Below are 20,225 nucleotides of genomic sequence, written 5' to 3'. Positions count from 1 at the left end.
CGGCCAGAAGCGTTAGCCTTGCATTTTGTGTTATATTCTGGTACGGTAAATGCTAGCTCATCAGTACGCAATGGATACATTTACAATGACATTGTCACAAACATTAGTGGTATATTGGTTGGTCAGACAAACGTGCACCCAACTCACATGTATACATACACACACACACACACACACACACACACACACACACACACATCATATTACAACCCTAGCCCAGATCTTTAAAATTAGTCCAAATTCCAATTTTCCAGTGGCCACCTACATTTCTCTATATTTTACTTACACCATCAACATCCACTACAGCTGCCAAACTTTGAACATTGTAAAACCGCTGGTCAGAGCGCAGTGTGTACTGTGAACCCTGGGCTGCCGGGGCTGACAGTCTGGAGAGCTGCGCTGCTCTGCTGCAAGGGTGCTGGAGCCCAGCCCTGCAGATCCCTGCTTTGTGAATGGGCCGGCGCCGCTGCAGCCCAAACTCTATTTGCGGTATGCAGGCATGGGTTCTGACCCGTGGCGGTTGGGGAAAAACAACAACAACAACAATGATGAGACAATGAGGAGGAGAGGCAGGGAGCCAAGGGTCCAGGGCTACGGCGCTTATGAATGGAGAGAGACACTAGCAGAACAAGCAGGCAAACAAAGATGTACATTCCTTCTGTCTCTCGCTTACTCACTCACACACACACACACACACACACACACACACACTCCCTCACTCTCTAATGGGAGGATGGTATGCAAACAATCACACACACACACACTCCCTCACTCTCTGGTGGGAAGATGGGATGCACACAATCACACACACACACACACACACACACAAACACAAACACAAACACACACACACTCCCTCATTCTGTGGTGGGAAGGCAGGATGCACACGCACACGTGCCCACAGACAAACACATAAACAGTTACTCACACATGAAGCTACAGGCCCTTACAAACAAAGACACACTCTATTTTTTCCTCAACACACACACACACACACACACACACACACAAAACACACACACACACACAAAAACACTACCCCTGCAAACAATTGACACACCCCCACACAAATTGACACCCAACCACTGCATAAAATCAAGAAACACTCCGACCCCCCCACACACACACACACAAACACACACACACACGCGCACAGAGGAAGCGAGTGGTACTCACACTGCACGATGAGTTCGACGACAGCCTCGCGGGGCTTGACGTTGAAGCCGTTGTACTGGCTGGTCTGGCAGCGGTACTGTCCGCTCATCTCGCGCGAGACATTGACGATGCGCAGCACGCCGTCGTAGCTCTCCATCTGGGCACTGCCGTCGGGCATGGGCGCCTCGCGGTCCGCGCGCGTCCACAGCAGGATGGGCTTGGGCTTGCCTGTAACCACACACTCCAGTTCCACAGTCTCACCCTCGCGCGCCACCAGGGGCGACTTGCCCCGCGGAACCGTCAGGCTCGGGGGAACTAAGAAGGAGAAGAAAAGGGGAGGAACTGATATGGGGCTCTAGAAAGCCAGCCGAGTCGGACCGCTTAGGATGCGACACACACGCACGCACGCACACACACACACATGCGTGCACACACACACACACGCATGCTTACACACACACACACGCATGCTTACACACACATACTGTTGTGGTGGGGCAAGTGTGATAGGTGTGTTGAGTTTGAGGTAAGGAGTTTTGGTGTTATGGAAACAGAGTAGAGAGCAGAGAGGAGAGGAGAGGAGAGGAGAGGAGTAGAGTGGGGGGGGGGGGGGGGGGGAAAGGAGTAGAGTGGAATTTAGTGGAGGGAGAGGTTTATCCTTGGTCGTCGTGAAACACATGAACTCACAGCACCAGAGACAAGCAGCATGGCTGATGGATAAACAAGCTGACGATCTGAAGAGCAAAACGCCAGGGACACGTCAGTCCCGTGAGCTCTTCAGGGACACCTGAGGACTGAAGCAGCTGTGTGCGGGAAGATAGGAATGGTCTAGCCATCAAGCGCACCCCATTCAAAACTCCATCATTGTATTACACCATTTAAGTCTGAAAACTCACTGTGCACCTGGGTACTCATTCCCATGCAAAAGGCAGCACACAGGAGAAGATAAGCAAGACATGACAAGTCGTTGAGGATTTCAAAGAACAGAGAAGAACAGTCAGAAGACAATAGGAGGCTGAAAGGTTTGAGTTCATCTTCACACGCGGTTCTTTTCAGAGAATCAAGTGCTTTTCATTGTTTCCGATTCAACAAGAATTTGAAGCATAGAAAAAGGATCTTGATGAAAAGGAGACGAGAGGGTCATGGGGGGGGGGGGGGGGAACCATGCAGCTTAATAAATGAAGACATCTCCGTCAAACAGCATCAAGGGTAGCAGCATTCGGCTGCCATCAAACAGCCGAGTGAGTACCTAACGTGATTACACATCAGCACCACCTTCCTGTTCCACACCTGCGCGCCGCCAGCTGTTTGCCAAAATCAGCTCTTTCACTTTTGCACACTTGGCCAATCCTGTTGCTTCGTGTCTGTTCAGATAAGAAACTAAATGTGTGAAACCCATGCCTGGGCTGCTGTCTTTTGGTAAACCAAACTCTTTAAAACATCATTATGTTAAGCACTGACTACATCAGTTGTCACCCATTATGTATTATACCTTTTTTACAGCCAACGATCAAAGGCGTACTTTTCGCCGTCACCTCCGAGCTGTGTTCCAGTCTACACGTATTTCACAATTAAACTGATATGGAGGCATTTTTCTAGCCATTAGCGGGCGCAGTGCAGAGGCAATGAAAACTGCCACCATGAAGCAAAAAAAAAAACACACAGGCCAGTAGTCAACCCAACAGCCAAGATAAGGACCCTTAACTGCTTCTAATCAGCCGAGAAACTGCATTATGGAAAAGGCTGTGCCTGAGCGTGCCCTGTCGCCCCTGCCCCTGTGTGTGTGTGTGTGTGTGTGTGTGTGTGTGTGTGTGTGTGTGTGTGGTGTGTGTGCCCTATCATCCCTGCCTCTGTAACATGCCCCTGCATGTAGATAATGACCCAGTAAAGTTGGCAGTGGGCAACTGTACGGGCCTATTAGCTTACAGCAAGACCCTGGAGCTGTGTGTGTGTGTGTGTGTGTGTTTGTGTGTGAGTTTGTTTTTAGGAACCTCTCTCTCAACTGTGTGATTCTGGAACTAGGCTTTGTAGGTGTGTGTGTGTTTGTGTGTGTGTGTGTGTGTGTGTGTGTGTGTGTGTGTGTGTGTGTGTGTGTGTGTGTACTAGCCTTTCTCTCTCCATTGCATGACCCTGGAGCTGGGCTGTGTGTGTCTGTGAGCGTGTGTGGGTGTGGGTGCGTATGACCCTGGAGCTAAGCTGTATGGACGAGCCTCTTTGCACTACCACTGTGGGTGGCAATTAGGCCTTGGTGTGGATGCATTTAAGAACCTCTCCCTCTCTTTTTCCCTGAAAATGGGCTGTGTGTGTGTGTGTGTGTGTGTGTGTGTGTGTGTGTGTGTGTGTGTGCAATTAGGCCTGGCTGTGTGTGTGTGTGTCTGCTGGGTAGCTCGTGGCTCTTCCTCTGGAGCGACTATTAGCGCTGTCCACACAGACGCCATGACACCCGTCCACCAGACGAGACGAGGAGTGGGGGCAGAGACGCCTCCTTCAGCTGCCAAGGCATGTTGCACCCGCTGTCTCACTCGCTGCTAAGTGATGATGCCTCCCGTAGCGCCACATCTCGCGGAAGACAACACATCCAGGGAGCCTTTTTGCTTTCCTTTGGTTTGCCTGTGAACTCCACAGACTGAGAGCAGTACCCCCCTTGCTGTAAACCCAATGCAGACATGGGAAGCAGAACCTCAGGCTGATTCAACCGTTTAGCTTTTGTGCCATTCCCCATCCCTCTGTCTCAGCCACATCGTTTACAAACAACACAAAGAAAGGGGAAAAATAGTACTTTCACTTTCCCGTTGCTATGACAACCCATCAGTCTGTCAGTCTCTGTCTCCTCTGGCTTAGGTTCGGACTGCGTGTGTGTGTGTGTGTGTGTGTGTGTGTGTGTGTGTATGTGTGAGAGAGAGAGAGAGGTCATTTTGTGGGTGGGTGTGTGTGTGTGTGTGTGTGTGTGTGTGAGAGTGAGAGAGAGAGAGAGAGAGAGAGCATTTTGTCGGTGTGTGCGTAAGAGTGTGTGTGTGATTGTGTGTCACGTCTGTGTTTCAGCCTGTCCTCCTGGCAAGTCTTTTGTTTGTGAGAGACTAGACAGTACAGCCTGCCAGGAGGAAATGACAGACTGAGTTCCCTTAGGGTGTTCTGTCCTGGGGACAAAGACAGGCAAAACAGACCCAAAGAAGAGCTAAATCTGCCTCACAAGCCACCACTGTTTTGTTGACTTCAAAGTGCATTTGATTCTATTTGGCAGGCAGGATTATATTACACACTTGTAGACAGTGGTGTATGGGGCAGCGTATATGATGTGATGAAATCAATGTTTTCAAGTAATAAATAATTGACGAAAAACGGAGTCCAACACTGTTCAACGTCTACATTAACGCACAAAATGTCACCCAGCATCTGGAACAATCCGCAGCCCCTGGACTCGCCCCTGAAGACACAGAGATCAAACTGCTCTATGCTGCGGACCTGGCGCTCCTGCCAGCCTCTGAACATCTGCCCACATCAGCACTTGGACCCACTGGAAAAGCACTGCCAGACCTGAGCACAGAAATCATGATTTTCCAGAGAGACATGTTCACTCTAGGTGGCACCGTCCTGGAGCACACGATGCAGTATACTTACCTCAGTCTTGCCATTACTGCATCAGAAAGCTTCAGCGTGCCAGTGAATGCATGAAAAAGCCTGTAGAGCACTCTAAGCTATACAATTTTAAATTGACGATATAAATATACCAATCACAATCTGGTGTAGATTACTTGATAGCGTAATCCATCTTAATCCAGCCTATTGCGCTCTATGGAAGTGAGGTCTGGGCTCCACTCAGCATGCAGGCCTTCACTACATGGGTCAACGCTACATGTCGAATTCTGTCGATCTAAACTGAAAGTCCAAACATAAACAGCCAATAAGCATGCAGGGCAGAATTAGGCTGTTACCCAATGGCTGTATCTATTCAAGAACTAACCCTGAAATTCAAGATACATCTGTTTAGTCCCAAAAATACACTCCAGTTTGTGCATTAAGAACCCAGGAACTGAACCCAGGAAAGGTTCCTCTGAGCCAGCCTTTTACTGGAACTCACTAACTCAGTTGCAGCACCTAATACACAACACACTGGAGAAACCAAACTACCAGTCAAAGTAGAATGAACTTCTATCTGTCCCTAAAAAGAGAGCATAAATTGTCTACTCTCTCCGCTCTGTCAGAGATAAAACGCAGAGGCAAATCCTGACCAAGTACAGGCTGCCAGACAAAGGAGCACTTCCTTCTTCACTGCGAGGAAAACCATTTTCTGTAAAAACCCTTTTCTGTAAATCGGAAACCAATCACCCGAATTTTGAAGAAAAAAAAAATATGTATCCTCTCAGGAGAAGGAGCTTCAGATGCTTTTGGCAGCAAAGTATATTTCATTATGTCATAACCTAAGGGACTCTAGTTTAAACCTAATGTTTTTATACATGCCCCCCCCCCCCCCACACACACACACACACACATGTATTATATAAATCAAATTTAATTTAATTTAATAATAGTTATGTAATATTTATGTTTATCTCAAGTTTAAGTCTGTGTAAGTCTAAACACAGACATTCAGATTTCTTGTTCCTTGTATTGCTTTGTCCTATCTATGACTGCTTTGGCAATACAAATGCCTTATTTGTCATGCCAATAAAGCACTTCAAATTGAAATGAATTGAACTGAACTGAACTGAACTGAGAGAGTGAGAGAGAGCCTTCTAAGTGCCCTGATGGCTGATGGGATGGGTGTCCTCCAGGCCCTGCTTCCTGGCCCTGTGTGTCCACCTGGGTGGAGACCGAGGGGACTTCCCTCCCTGTGCTGTGCTGATGAATTGAGCTTTAACTCCAACACTGGCAAACTAATAGTTTCGATTAGGGCCCTGATAAATGCTAGAGTCACTGGAAAGGACAAAAGGGACATCAGCTTGATGGAGAGCAGGCCGCAGACATTATCTGGGCTGCTGCTCCCTCGCTCCCTCTCTGTTACTCTCTCGCACTCTCTTTCTCTCTCTCTCTCTCCTACTCTCTTTTTCCCTCCATCTCTCTCTCCCTCTTCCTCCACAGCTCCACCTAAGTAAGCCCCTTTAAATGTACTGACTAATGCAAAGATTAATTGCCTGAAGCTGCCTAGAGGCATTTTGTCTCTCTCTCTCTCTCTCTCTCTCTCTCTTTCTTTCTCTCTCTCACACACACACACACACACACACACACTCTCTCGTGCTTCCTACAGCTTCATTTAAGGTCTAGTGCAGAATGAAGATTGATTGCGTTTTTACCTCCCCACATGAAAATGAAACTTCTTACCCTTACACACACACACACACACACACACACACACACACACACAGATGCCCCCTCTCCCCAACCCTACTTGCTTCAATTTGTGGTATTTCGTCATCCCTTAATCCTGCTGGGATCATGGAGGGGAATCTGTGCATTTCTACTCCACAGTATCGGCCTCATGAATAAACCATAAGCTGCCCTATCTGAAGTGGAGTGTGTGTGTGTGTGTGTGTGTGTGTGTGTGTGTGTGTGTGTGTGTGTGTGTGTGTGTGTGTGTGTGTGTGTGTGTGTGTGTGTGTGTGTGTGTGTGTGTGTGAGTGAGAGACAGAGAGAAAGACAGACAGACAGAGAGAGAAGAGAGGGAGAGAGAGAGAGAGACAGAGAGAGAGAGATGATAAACTGGGGGCCTAATGAGCAAGCACTGATTGGAAATATTAGCAGCAGTTGGAGAGGGAGGCAGGGGCTGAGGAGGTGAGAGTGTGTGATGCTGAGAGTGTGTGAGGCTGAAAGAATGTGTGTGAGTGTGAGGATGATGCTGATAGAGTGTGTGTGTTTGAGGGAGCATGTGTGAGTGTGTGTGGTTGAGAGAGTGTGTGTGGTTGATAGTGTGTGAGATAGAGAGAGTGTGTGTGGTTGAGAGTGTGTGTGTGTGTGTGTGAGTGTGTGAGATAGAGAGAGTGTGTGTGGTTGAGAGTGTGTGTGTGTGAGTGGAGCAAGAGTTAGTGAGGTTTCTCGTATTCTCTCCGTTAGAGGCCCATCCACTCCTTGCCCCTGGGCCGCCTGGCGCTCCCAAACTTACTGCCACTGTGGGACTCCATCGACTCGGCTCTCTGGAGACTCTCAACGTCAAACACAGGTGTGTGTGTGTGTTTGTGTGTGTGTGTGTGTGTGAGCCTGTACAGTACCAGGCGTTTAATGGTGTTTGGCCCTTTTTGCCCTTTGCTCAGACAGACCCCCTGGGTAAAAAAAAAAAAGGGCCAAACACCCGCGGTCCCCTCCGCGGTCGACCACGCTGCTCTCACAGGCTTCAGTGGAGTGAGAAGCTTTGGGGACAGCAGCAGATGAGACCCCGGTTCCAGTGATGGGTCAAGGGCATGTTCCGTGTTCTCTAGTATCTGACGGTGGTACCAACAGTGCAATTGCAACTGGTGTGTGTGATGCACATGCTGGTGTGTTTGTTGTAGGTGCTGTGTGTCTTTTGTCGTGCGTGAGTATGTTTGCGCGCGCGCGTGTGTGTGTGTGGGTGTGTGTGTGTGTGGGTGTGTGTGTGTGTGTGTGTGTGTGTGTGTGTGTGTGTGTGTGTGTGTGTGTGTGTGTGTGTTGTGTGAACCCTGGTCAACAGGGGAACGGAGGCCGAATGTGGAATGGGACTCAGGCCCCACCACTTCAGCACAGCCATGGCAACAGGTATTGTAAATAGCTCATTTAAGTAGAACTATTATGCTCATTTTCAATGTTCATAATTTTATTTTTGGGGGCTTCCAGAATAGATTTGCATGCTTTCACGTTCCAAAAACACATTATCCTTCTCATACTGTACATCTCCATTCACCCTCTGTCTGAAATGCTCTGTTAGAGCTCCTGTGTCTTTAAAGCCAATGCTTATGAACTCCCTCTGGATCTGGGGGTCTGATTACGGTAACCGCTTCCAGGTCAAAGATCGACCAACGCCATCCCTCTGATTCTCACGTAAGGACGTATTTAAGGAAGTCTAATTTAAGTCAAACCAACACAAAGAGACTGTAGAGTGTGTAATGACATGTGGAGGAACAGAATGCCTTGCAGTAACACGCAATGCTGTGATTCAACTTCAGGCAGTGATTTAATGGGAACGAGAAGCTAATAAAATGTTGTTATATTAAAATGAGACAGCTTGTTATTCAACTCTCTACAAACAAAACATATTACTGCTGGTGACACTGGATAAACCTGATTTACCCCTATACTAGTTTACCTCTATACTCGTTCACTGTGCTTGTTATTTATTCGTACATTCACATTTACCTCTATGCTTGTTATTTACTCACACATTCACATCTTATACAAAATCAATCAAACCATTCCATCACACTGGAATTATCAAGTTTAAGTTTAGTCAAGTTTAACAATGAAGTTAAAATGAAGTTATTTATTTATTTATATTTATATATTTCATTTTAACAATTATTCAGTGTTTGTGTGATGTGTGACGGTTGACAAATTATCTATTTATAAAACTTTAAACATTAAATAATAGTTATCGTAGCTGCAATCTCAATCAACTGACCATAACCAGACCACAACCCAACATCTACGATCGTCATCTGATGCTGTGTAGACTGTTTTTGATGGCTCCTTTAAATAAGACCTTCTGTTTTTTACTGCATACTGAGTGATCTCTTCTCTTAGATCATCATCACCTACTCAGGGCCAGCGCTGGAACACACCTGGCATATTTTTGGCCCCTCTGTGCGATAACCACACCATACAGGTGGCATCAATCACAGTGCTAAACGGCAAAATACTTTTGATGTCTGCCAAGAAACTTTGGCCGAAAGAGAAGGAGAGAGAGGATTAGAAGCAGGTTGAGAGAGGCCTCCCAGCTCATGTTATGACAGTGATCACAGACAGTTTCCACAAAGCCAATTCTTCTGCCCTGCCTGCCCTCCCCTCGCCTCCCCGCTGATGGAGCACCTCCTGGGGCTACCTTAGATCTGTGTGTGTCACACCCTTACACACACACACTCCACAATACAGAGCATCACACCCTTACACACACACTCCACAATACGGAGCATCACACCCTTACACACACACTCCACAACACGGAGCATCACACCCGCAGACACACTCTACGCTAGCGAGCATCACACCCTCAAACACACACACACACACACACACTACCCTAGCGAGCATCACACCCTCAAACACACACACACACACACTACCCTAGCGAGCATCACACCCTCACACACACACACACACACACACACACCCTGGCGAGTCCTGATCACCAGAGGGGCGTTCACTGTTTTTCTAACCTGGTGACACACAGCAGGCACATGAGAGCTGCTCTATTTAATGTGACAGGACAACACACATACACACACACAGACACACAGCGAAGACAAAAGCAGGCCATGCTGCTGGGAGGATAATGAAGCCGCACACCAAACACACCAGGTGCGATTGATCCCTCTGCCTCACAGGACGGGGGATTATCAAAGGACTAGCGGATGCTAATTACGCTCAAAGGTCGTCAGAGATGCTTTCATGTGGCGCGCGAATGCGGCACTGATCTGGTGCTGCATGTCACCGGCGAGCTCCGTGCCAGCTGCTGCTTTTTGGGTGTGGCGGTGAAGAAGCTGACGCACAAACTTTCCTCCGTTGGCAACTTGGCAAGACTGGATAAAGAGGCTGGATAAAGAAGCTGGATAAAGAGGCTGGATAAAGAGGTACGGACGCGGACGCCGCTCATTCCGCCAAACTCGTGTTTGAGTGATTTGCTGTGCTGTGATCAGGCTGAAATCTGATGACAGAGGAAGAGAAGCTGCTGAATGTTCCGGAGACCAGTCGTTTGATGTCCACGTGTGAAGGGCTGCCCCGCCCAGGAGAGTGGCGCCTGACAGCACACTCTGAGTAAGCACACGGCATTCTGCGTCGGCAGAATAGAGGAACAAAGCGCAGAGAACAGCCAGGTATATCGTGATGTTCCGTCAGCACTCCCGGCCTCCTTTCCAGGACCGAAGAATCCTGGGATTGACAAGGATTGACCTGCCAGGATTTCAGCTGCCCCCCCCCCCCCTCACCCCTTAGGGCATCGGATGAATTCCACAGCGTGCCCTCACCATCGATCCGCCTCTTCTTCCATCTTGTTTGAGATAGATGACGTGATAATGAATGGACACATGACACTTGATGGAAGCTTATTGATTGACCCCAATGTATGGTGATCACAGAGGAGGACCCTGCATGTTTCTACGGTATCCCCCACACCCCCTATGCCCTAACTGATATCCCTTACCCCCCACCACCCTATGGCCTAACTGATACCCCCCACCACACCTGTGCATTGCCTTATACCCCCCACCCAACACTGATATCCCCCACCCCTCATACACACCCCCTCATCTAGCATCATCCTACCTCTCACATCTCTATCCTTAGCTGAAGCTGAGCCAAAATATATAACATAATATTATATTCAGATATATCAATACTATAATTAGATTCTAATACTAATCTTAGTTCTATCTATTACTGATTAGCAAACATTCATCTACATGTGAGTGTGTGTCTGTGGAGGAGTGTGTCCAAGTTCTGATGCGTGTTTTGCTGACGTGACGTGTGTGAGACTCACCAGTGGTGGAGGAGATGTTGACATCGATGCTGATCTCGGGGATTCCGCCGTGCTTCAGCGAGGCCACGCACGTGTACGTGCCGAAGTCAGTGAACTTGAGGTCGATGATGTCCAGGTTGGTGGTTCCGGGCGAGATGTCCGGGTCTGTCTGCGTGATGACCATTCTCTCGGAGCTGCGCAGCGTGCGCCCATTCTTCAGCCAACCGAACACCAGCTCCTCGGAGGGCGTGGCCTCCACCTGGCACGAGATCTTCACCTCGCGGCCGATCTGGATGTTGTCGTCGTTGTGGTACGGGTCTGGTGTGATCCAGAAACGACCTTTCTTTAGCGCTGGAGAGGAGAGAGGGATAGAGAGAGGACGAACAAAAAAGAGAGAGGCAGAGAGAGGGAGGTGAGAGAGAGGAGACAGGGAGAGAGAGGGTGAAGAGGGGGGGGGCATTAAATGACAAAGAAAGGGTATCAAAACATCACGATGAAAACATGTTTGAACATTTCTATCACAGTAAGGCTCTAGGCCTAACACCTCAAAAAGATCCCTATTTACACAAACTGACACCAAAGAAAAAGATAAGCACTATGGCACCGACACCACAGAAAGAAACAAAACTAGGTTTAAATAGTAACATTATAAAACAATTCCTCAAAAAAATCCCTAAAAACACAAACAGACAGCACACAAAGAGACAATGCTCAGACACTGTCAGAGGAACATTATGGCCTGACCACACTAAAAACCATATTTACGCAAACTGACACTGCAGAGACAGGAAGGAGTAGTTGAGTAGAGTAGAGTAGAGTAGTAGAATAGAGTAGTGTAGTACAGTAGAGTAGTGTAGTACAGTAGAGTAGAGTAGAGTAGAGCAGAGTAGTAGAGTAGAGTAGTGTAGTACAGTAGAGTAGAGTAGAGCAGAGTAGTAGAGTAGAGTAGAGAGGAAGAGTTGAGTTGAGTAGAGTAGAGTAGAGTAGAGTAGAGTAGAGTAGAGTAGAGTAGAGTAGAGTAGAGTAGAGTAGTTGAGTAGATTAGAGTAGAGCAGTAGAGTAGAGCAGAGCAGTAGAGTAGAGAGGAAGAGTAGAGTAGAGTAGAGTAGTTGAGTAGATTAGAGTAGAGTACAATATAGTAGAGTAGTACAGTAGAGGAGTTGAGTAGAGAAGAGTAGTAGAGTAGTACAGTATAGTAGAGTAGTTTAATTGTGTAGAGTAGAGTAGTACAGTATAGTAGAGTAGTTTAATTGTGGAAAGTAGAGTAGAGTAGAGTAGAGCAGCGCAGAATAGAGTAGAGTAGAGTAGAGTAGAGTAGAGCAGCGTAGAGCAGTGCAGAATAGAGTAGAGTAGAGTAGAGTAAAGTAAAGCTTTAATGTCCCCAAGGGGCACATCGGCTTGCAAACAGCAGTAAATAATTAAAATATAAAAAAGGAATTCATACCATATATACTGTACATACAATATAGACATACATCCATAAACACATGTACACGGTTAGCACCAACCGGAACGAGGAGGACAGGTTGAACACGCTGCCAAAAGCACGGGTAAGATGGGAGTGATAAAGAACAATCAGGTTTTCAATTTAGAGATAATTCAATTGTTGTACCATGACTGATTCCTTCTGAATGAGACTTTTATGAGAAGGCTTTATGATCTAGGGTATTAAGCAAAGCACAAGCCAATTTACGGCAATAAATAATCTGCCCTATCTCTCTGACGGAGATCGCTTTCACTTAGATGTGCACATGATTCAATTCATTACTCAACTGAGTTGTGCATCAGTTTCATTTAAAGAGCAAAGTGCTTTTCCTATTGATGCGTGGGGCACACACACACAGCTGTGTCTCTGTCAACCTTTCGACTTCAACAGCACCAGAGTTCTGCAGTAGCTGCACAGACAATCTGCCTTCATTCATGTACAATGTTACTGCTTCTCTCTGACAGGCCGACCGTATTTCATCAAGGCAAATAAATGGGCAAGCAAACAAAAACCAGAGCAAAACACAGATACAAAAAGAATGAGGTGCTTTTATCTGTTTGCAAATAGAGCTACAAGGCTGGAATGAAAAGGGAAGAGAGAAATTGAAAACCCGTGCTGTTGTGACTCATAATCAGATTGGAGGCGGTGAGGAGACGGTGAGGAGAAAATGGGGTGCTGCAGGGGCAACGTGCGACACACAGATAACTCCCATCAACCTCTGGGAGATTCTGTGGCATGTCATGACTGCACTGATCTGACATCTCATCCACAGTCACTGGAGACGTCTACTACAATGATCACGCACATGGCCGATGACATGCCATCTACAGTCACAGGGGGGGGGGGGGGGGGGGGGGGGGGGGGGGGGCTGATGTCTGGACGGTTGCTGTCTGGTCATGTTTTACCCTTTATTACCCTCACAGGAGGCAGAAAGTCTCAGGTGGCCTTTTGTGACCTTTAAAAAAAAAAACGGAAATTAACAACAGCTCCCACTTAGTCAGGATGTCTTCCAGGAGGAGCCACCCTGTGACAGGAGCCAAGGAGGCGGCGCGGTGGCGGCGGCCCACTCCGGGCCAACAGATCTGGGCCAAACCAAAGCCAGCGTCAGCTAGCATCCTGAGACAGATTCACCATTTTCCATCCTAGAGGAGCTACTGCACAGGGAGAAGCACTGGTTTGCCTGGAGGGAAATGTTCACTACATTATGACTTTGACAAGTCAATGCAAAGGACAAACACCATACTGAGCTCATTAGTGCGTATATAATCCACAAGGCACCCAGACGTAGACATTTAGCAGAGGCTTTTATCTATAGCGAACCACTGCTCAGATAAGGTATCCATTTTATGAGTGTTTCAGCTCCCTGTGAGCGACTACACTCTGACTTCGGAGCCACTACATTAATGGCGGCCGTAGAAATGTCCTTTTCTGACTTTGTTATTGTAGTCAACAGTCTACTTTGAGCTTCAACGTTTCATCGGACCGATGAGGCATAGATGTGGAAAACAACAACGTTGGTTCTGCAGAAATGTGTCTTTCTCTTCTATTTCTCTCTTTGAGAAAGTGTGTGGTGTGTGTGTGTGTGTGCGCGTGCGTGTGTGTGTGTGTGTGTGTGTGTGTGTGTGCGCGTGTTTGTGGGTGAGTGTGTCTGTGTGTGCGTGTGTGTATATGTGTGTGTGTGTGTGCGTGTGTGTGTGTGTGTGTGTGTGCGTGTGTGTGTGTGTGTGTGTGTGTGTGTGTGTGTGTGCGTGTGTGTGCGTGTGTGTGTGCGCGTGTACGCGTGCGGGCATGTGGGCGTGTGGGTGAGTGTGTGTGTGTGTGCGCTCTCTGAGACGCGTCAAGGACGAGGTGAAAGTGCCCGGCAATCCTCTGAAGACTGTTGCTGACCTCTTGCAGCCATTACGGCTTTCACATAGACACCAACACCTACACCAACACCAACACTGCCTTGCAAATGGCCTGCTGTGTGTCCACAGAACAAGCAGGTGGTTGGACGGCCATTTTAGTCTCTGTTCAGTCTCTTTTCAAACCAGGAGAAAGTTCTTTGACTGTCCAGAACCGTTTCCATTACTGCCGAGAACCGTCTGCCAGAATTTAGTTGAGAGAGGTGTGGCCGAAAAGCACAGGCAAGGCTGCCCAGATAGGCCCAGACTCTGTGGCGGATCTGGCTCGAAACTGTCCCCGGATCAGAACCACATCAAAGCTCCGTTTTTTTCCCACAGTTGGCTGCTGTGTTTGTTCACCTGAGAGGATTAGCCCGCTCTGGACACGGCCCAGATCCGACCCACTCGCCAGCAGGATCTGCTCCAGCGAGAGATGCTGAGCGGAGTGTGGAGGGGAGGTCAGGTGGTGTGGAGCAGGGGGAGAGGAACAGGAGCCTGCAGAGGGGAGGAGCAGCTGTGCCCTACAAGCTCTCATGATCACACAGAAGATCAGAGAGACCCCATCCGCTCTGTCCTCCGTGAACTCTCGCTCCCGAGAAGGACAGGAAGGGACAGGATGGGACAGGACGGGACAGGACAGGACAGGACAGGGCGGGGCGGGGCGGCAGCATCTGACAAGCAGCACGGAGAGGAGTGCCCTACTTCTGCGTCCCTTCACTTTGCCTCACCCACTTTGCCTGCCTCTCCCAACACAGGACACAACTCTCCAGCAGAGTCCTAGTCCAGCGTTTATCATTCATCAGGATGGTGATGGCAAACAGAACTTTACTATTACCCCACATCCCTTGCGTTCTCTCTCTAGGGTCAGTAGGTCAGGTCAGCAGGGCCTTTTACTATTCCTGGCACAGAAATGTTGTTGTTTTGTGATCATAGTTCGCTCTTAGTCTTTTCACCCAAGGCTAATGTTTAGATAGCAACTGACATTATTTATGAGGAGGAGTGTAGCATAGCTTGACATCTGCATGTATCTGGGGTACTTGGTTTTTTCCTATTGTTTGTAGAGAACTATTTATTTTTTGTATGTACTGGCAAATGCTTTTGTCAGCCTCTGTGCATAACTGTGTTCCGCAGATAGTACATTTGGATTTGGACTTTGCAGTACCTCAGTCTCACCTGTGTTCTCCAAGGGAACTTTCCACAGCACAGCACAGCGAAGACAGCGAGAGGAGGGGGGGGAAGGGGTAAGTGGCTTACTAGGTAGCGTGAAAGCCAACTAGAGTGGCAGGACAAGCAGAGCAACCGCGTTTAAAAGCATCGGTGTAGTGCGGCCCTCGCCGCGGAGAGGGAGGAGCAGGACGAGTTAACATACACAGACACGCATTCTGCATCAATTATTGAGCAAATGGCTTTTACGAGACTCCCCTCTCTCTCTCTCTCTCTCTCTCTCTCTCTCTCTCCGCACCTAGTCAGTCCATCACAGAGCCCAGGCAGAGGAGGGAAAACTCCGCCGTTCCCATGGCAATGTGGCCTCAGACACACATCCGCTGGCATAGCGCTTTACAACAGCAGTCAGATCAATGAGTCTCATTAACACAGAGGAGTTTTTGGCTCATGAACTGAATGCCCTGCAATGATAGAGTGAGAGGTACCCGTGCAGTGGCACTTAATATACAACACAGTCTGAAGGAGCTGTGAAGGGGTGGTCATGACCACCACAAAGCACAGCAGGTAGACTGTAGCACTACTGAGTTTCCTTTAGGTTACTCCTCGCCGTTACAAGCACTAATAGCTGTCAGTCATGTCAAACCTCAGGGTGTAACTGCTCTGTCTAGAGGTTTCATGAAAGGTAAGGTGAAGTGAAGTTCTGATGCCGTACACACGGTTTCTGAAGAAACAGGCTTTCACTTCACTGACCGACTCCACACCTGTGAAGTTCCACATTGTTTGTTTGTCGGTTTATTTGTTTGTTTGTTGGTGTCTGTGTATAAAAGATCTAGCCGGTTGACTCTGTAAATATCTAAGGCTAGAGCTGTTCCTGTTCCTGGTCGTGATATCACAGAAATGATCAAACAGCATGAATGATTTTGACACGCAAGCAGTCTCAAAATGGAGAAACGATTTTGAAATAATCGAACAGAGGATGATCTACATCTGACGAGCCGCTGAGATGCTGACGACCTCTCCAGAGACAGTTTCCCTGGGGAGGAGAGATCTGCTGGAACAAAAAGGAGTATGTGCTGGAGCTAACGCATGCATCAGAGAGAGAGAGAGAGACAAAGAGAGAGAGATAGAGAGAACTGTAATGCTTGCACAAAACGTGCTGTTTGCACAATACCGCGGAGAATCTGCAATCCGTCTCCACTGTTGTCTCTGTGATGTACTTTTAGACTTCAACTCCTCTAGACTGACTCAGCTGATGTATTCACTCTTCTCTGATTCCCATGAGTAGAGGTGGAGGGTAAACCGGTCGTGTGAAACTTACACAGTGCTCAAAGCACCACGCCCACATACTACAGACTGTGCATCGTTGAAATCTAACAGCCTGCGGCTGCATAACATAAGATTGAACATACTGGGAATAAGGGATGTAATTTAAACATGAATGTCTGTTTTATGAATGACGGCTAGCTGCTGCAGCTGTTTAATGCGGGGGTATGTCGAATTGACATTCATGGGGGCTGGTGGGGGGGCACTGTCGTTCCACGGCGCTCTCACAGGCTTCAGTGGAGTGAGAAGCTTTGGGGACAGCAGCAGATGAGACCCCGGTTCCAGTGATGGGTCAAGGGCATGTTCCGTGTTCTGATGGTGATTCCAACAGTGCAATTGCAACCGGCATGTGTGAGGCACATGCCGGAGTGTTTGTTGTAGGTGCTCTGTGTCTTCTGCAGTGTGTGTGTGTGTGTGTGTCTACTGCAGCGCTTGTGTGTGTGAGTGTGTGTGAGTGTGTGTGAGTGTGTGTGAGTGTGTGTGTGTGTGTGTGTGTGTGTGTGTGTGTGTGTTTGTTTGTGTGCGGTTTGTCTGCCTGACTTGCTGTCAGATAGGGAATGCTAGCACTCTACAGAGAGACAGATGGCTGTCAGTAGATCTGACTTCACTCTGCAACAGTGACTTAGTCAAGGGTATGGGCCTGACAGTGGGGGGGTTGCTGGGGGGGGGGGGGGTAGTCATCCCTCTACCCTACTGTTTCCTACTCTGTCATTTATCCCCCATGTATGTGAACAGGTGGACATACACACAGAGATAAACACGAGCATGAAGACACACAGACATACCCACAAAGTGAGAAAGAGGACAGAGACAAACACACACACACACACACACACACACACACACACACTCAGACACATATACAAAGGCCGGACAACACACACATATGCGAACATGATAAACTGAGACACACACTCACAGAAAATGAAACACTACACATAAACACGCAGACTGAGACTAGAAAATAGAAGAAAATAGAAAATGAGTCACATACTCTCTCTCTCTCTCTCTCTCTCTCTCTCTCACACACACACACACACACACACACACACACACACACACACACACACACACACAGATCTATCTTTACATGGACCTCCAACTTGAAGAACCTGATAAATGACTTCCTGCATGTCGCTGTACCAATCTCAGCTCTCACAGGGTCACGCCCTCTCCAAGCATGCATTGGGACCCCATTCCATCACGTCTCTGCAAAGCCCTCAGTCCATAGCATGATTGTGAGTGTGTGTGTGTACCAAGCGCTCAGTCCATACCAGGAAGACAGTGAACTCTGGTTCCCACCGATCCAGTGCAAATGCATACCCCGCAGGGGCTGCTGTTGATTGTGTGTGTGTGTGTGTGTGTGTGTGTGTGTGTTTGTTGAGTTTATGTGTGTGTGTCTATGCAGCTTACATGCACATATGTATGCAATTCAGTCTGCTGTTGTGTGTATGTGTGTGTCTGAGTGTGTGTGTGTGTGTGTGTGTGTGTGTTTCTTGAGTGTGTGTGTCTATGTGTGTGCGTTTGTCTGTGTAGCCACCTACAAGCACATATGTACCCGGTTCAGTCGCTGTAGTCTGTGTGTGTATTTGTGTGTGTGTGTGTGAGAGAGAGAGAGTGTGTGTATGTGTGTGTGACCACCTACCAGCAGAAATATATGCAGTTGAGAGCCTGCTGTTTCCTCCAAAGCAAATTTGACAAACACCATTGTGATATTGACTCACACAGAATGACTCAACACATCACACCCAGACACACTAGGCATTTGATGAATTGAAGCGTTCATGTTTGTCTGTCTGTCTTTGTGTTTGTTTGTGTTTGTTTGCTGCTTGTTATTGTTGTTTGTAAACAACCAAGACGCTGGCGACAACAGCAGGGGGAGGGATAGTGGAGGTGTGTTATGATCACACCCCCCCCCCCCCCCCCCCCCCCCCCTCGTGAGGCACGCGGGATGCAGCGACGGCTAGCCATGCGGGCGGTAGGGATGATTTATCTCACAGCAATGCCTGATGTCTCATTTGTGGAGTGTAGAGAGTGTGTCGCGGCGTCGGGGAAACTCCTCCAGGAATAGCCAGAGATGGCAGACGGCAGATGGTTTGGCACATTTTACAGGTCTGCCAGCCGCCTATTCTACTGGTCTGCCGACACACAATCAGCCCCACACAAAGGCACGTATGAGCCCCGTATGAGCCCAGAGCCCCGTATGAGCCCCGTATGAGCCCCGTATGAGCCCAGAGCCCCGTATGACCCCCGTATGAGCCCAGAGCCCCGTATGAGCCCAGATCCCCGTATGAGCCCCGTATGAGCCCCGTATGGGCCCCGTATGAGCCCAGAGCCCCGTATGAGCCCCGTATGAGCCCCGTATGAGCCCAGAGCCCCGTATGAGCCCCGTATGAGCCCAGAGCCCCGTATGAGCCCCGTATGAGCCCAGATCCCCGTATGAGCCCCGTATGAGCCCCGTATGAGCCCCGTATGAGCCCAGATCCCCGTATGAGCCCCGTATGAGCCCCGTATGAGCCCAGAACCCCGTATGAGCCCCGTATGAGCCCAGAACCCCGTATGAGCCCAGGGCCCCGTATGAGCCTGACCTGGGCCTGAACCAGATCGTACATCAGGAAACTGGCTTTGGCTTGAGAACCGCACTGAGGGGGGAGGGAGGGGATGTTGTGTTTTATAACTCTTCTAAAGAAGACTGCAGTACGACAACCCATCCCTGCCTTTTTCATTCTGCTTCATTCCTTTTAGTTTTTGTCTTATTTTTGCCCTTCTGTTTGACTTCCTCATGCGTGCGCGGCCTCTGCAGCAGACATCTCAGAGCCGCTGATGCGTCTCCTCTGCGGGGCACTTTGGAGTGAGGAGAAATGGAGACCCACCCCAGCCCCAACCCACCTCCCCCAACCCACCTCCCCCAACCCACCTCCCAAACCCCCCCACCAACTCCCCTGATTCCCTCCTGTCCAACCCAGTTTGCTCCCCTTCCTCAAGAAGACACCCCCCCCCCAGGTCATGAAGATTAGTGTCCGTCGCTTCAGGACACTGGACCCCAGAGCCAAACGCCACCATCTGAAGGGTCTCATATCAGCCCAAAAAAAGCCTCCGTCCGCCTCTCCAAAGCCATATCTCCTCCCCTCTCTGCGCCTCCTCCACTCCACGCCTTTCCTCTCCTCGCCTCACTTCCCTAATCCGAAAAAGGGATCATGATGAAGGGCTTGTGGAGTGCCAGGTGCATGCTGGGATGCTGGAGGCCTGCGCCAAGCTGCGAGGCATCCCGGGCTGTTGGGAAGTATGGACAGAAAAGCCACCATCTGCTGAGGCGAGATGCGCAGCGCTGTGCTTCAGACGGGCTTCCTGGCAACGGCGCGGATGAGAAGCCTCTTTAGAAGCAGCGACGAGAGATGAGAAACGCTGCATCACAAAGGCACCGGCTTTAACAGACACACATGATCTCTCTCTCTCACACACACACACACATACACGCACACATGATCTCTCTCTCACACACACACACACACACACACACACACACATGATCTCTCTCTCTCACACTCACACACACACACACATGATCTCTCTCACGCACACACGCACACACACACAC

The 20,225-nt window shown here is 48.8% G+C and overlaps 1 protein-coding gene across 5 annotated transcripts in view; it reads right to left on the bottom strand.

Annotated features, from left to right (window-relative positions):
* The window catches only part of LOC105909561 (MAM domain-containing glycosylphosphatidylinositol anchor protein 2-like), a 219,706-nt gene that overhangs the window by 86,728 nt on the left and 112,753 nt on the right, over window positions 1-20,225 (bottom strand). For 3 of the 5 annotated variants that reach the window (XM_031581962.2, XM_031581965.2, XM_042709932.1), the window contains exons 7-8: window positions 10,793-11,122; window positions 1,177-1,497 (exon numbers count right to left, since the gene is read on the bottom strand). In XM_031581962.2, coding sequence (XP_031437822.1) covers window positions 1,177-1,497; window positions 10,793-11,122 — 651 coding nt within the window. The remainder of the gene's footprint in view (window positions 1-1,176; window positions 1,498-10,792; window positions 11,123-20,225) is intronic. The other 2 variants (XM_042709933.1, XM_031581968.2) reach the window with 1 other exon arrangement.

This window comes from Clupea harengus, chromosome 15 (assembly GCF_900700415.2).
Source record: "Clupea harengus chromosome 15, Ch_v2.0.2, whole genome shotgun sequence".
Classification (NCBI taxonomy): Eukaryota; Metazoa; Chordata; class Actinopteri; order Clupeiformes; family Clupeidae; genus Clupea; species Clupea harengus.
Note: the sequence above shows the minus strand (reverse complement) of the source record. Positions and strands in the feature narration are given on the sequence as shown.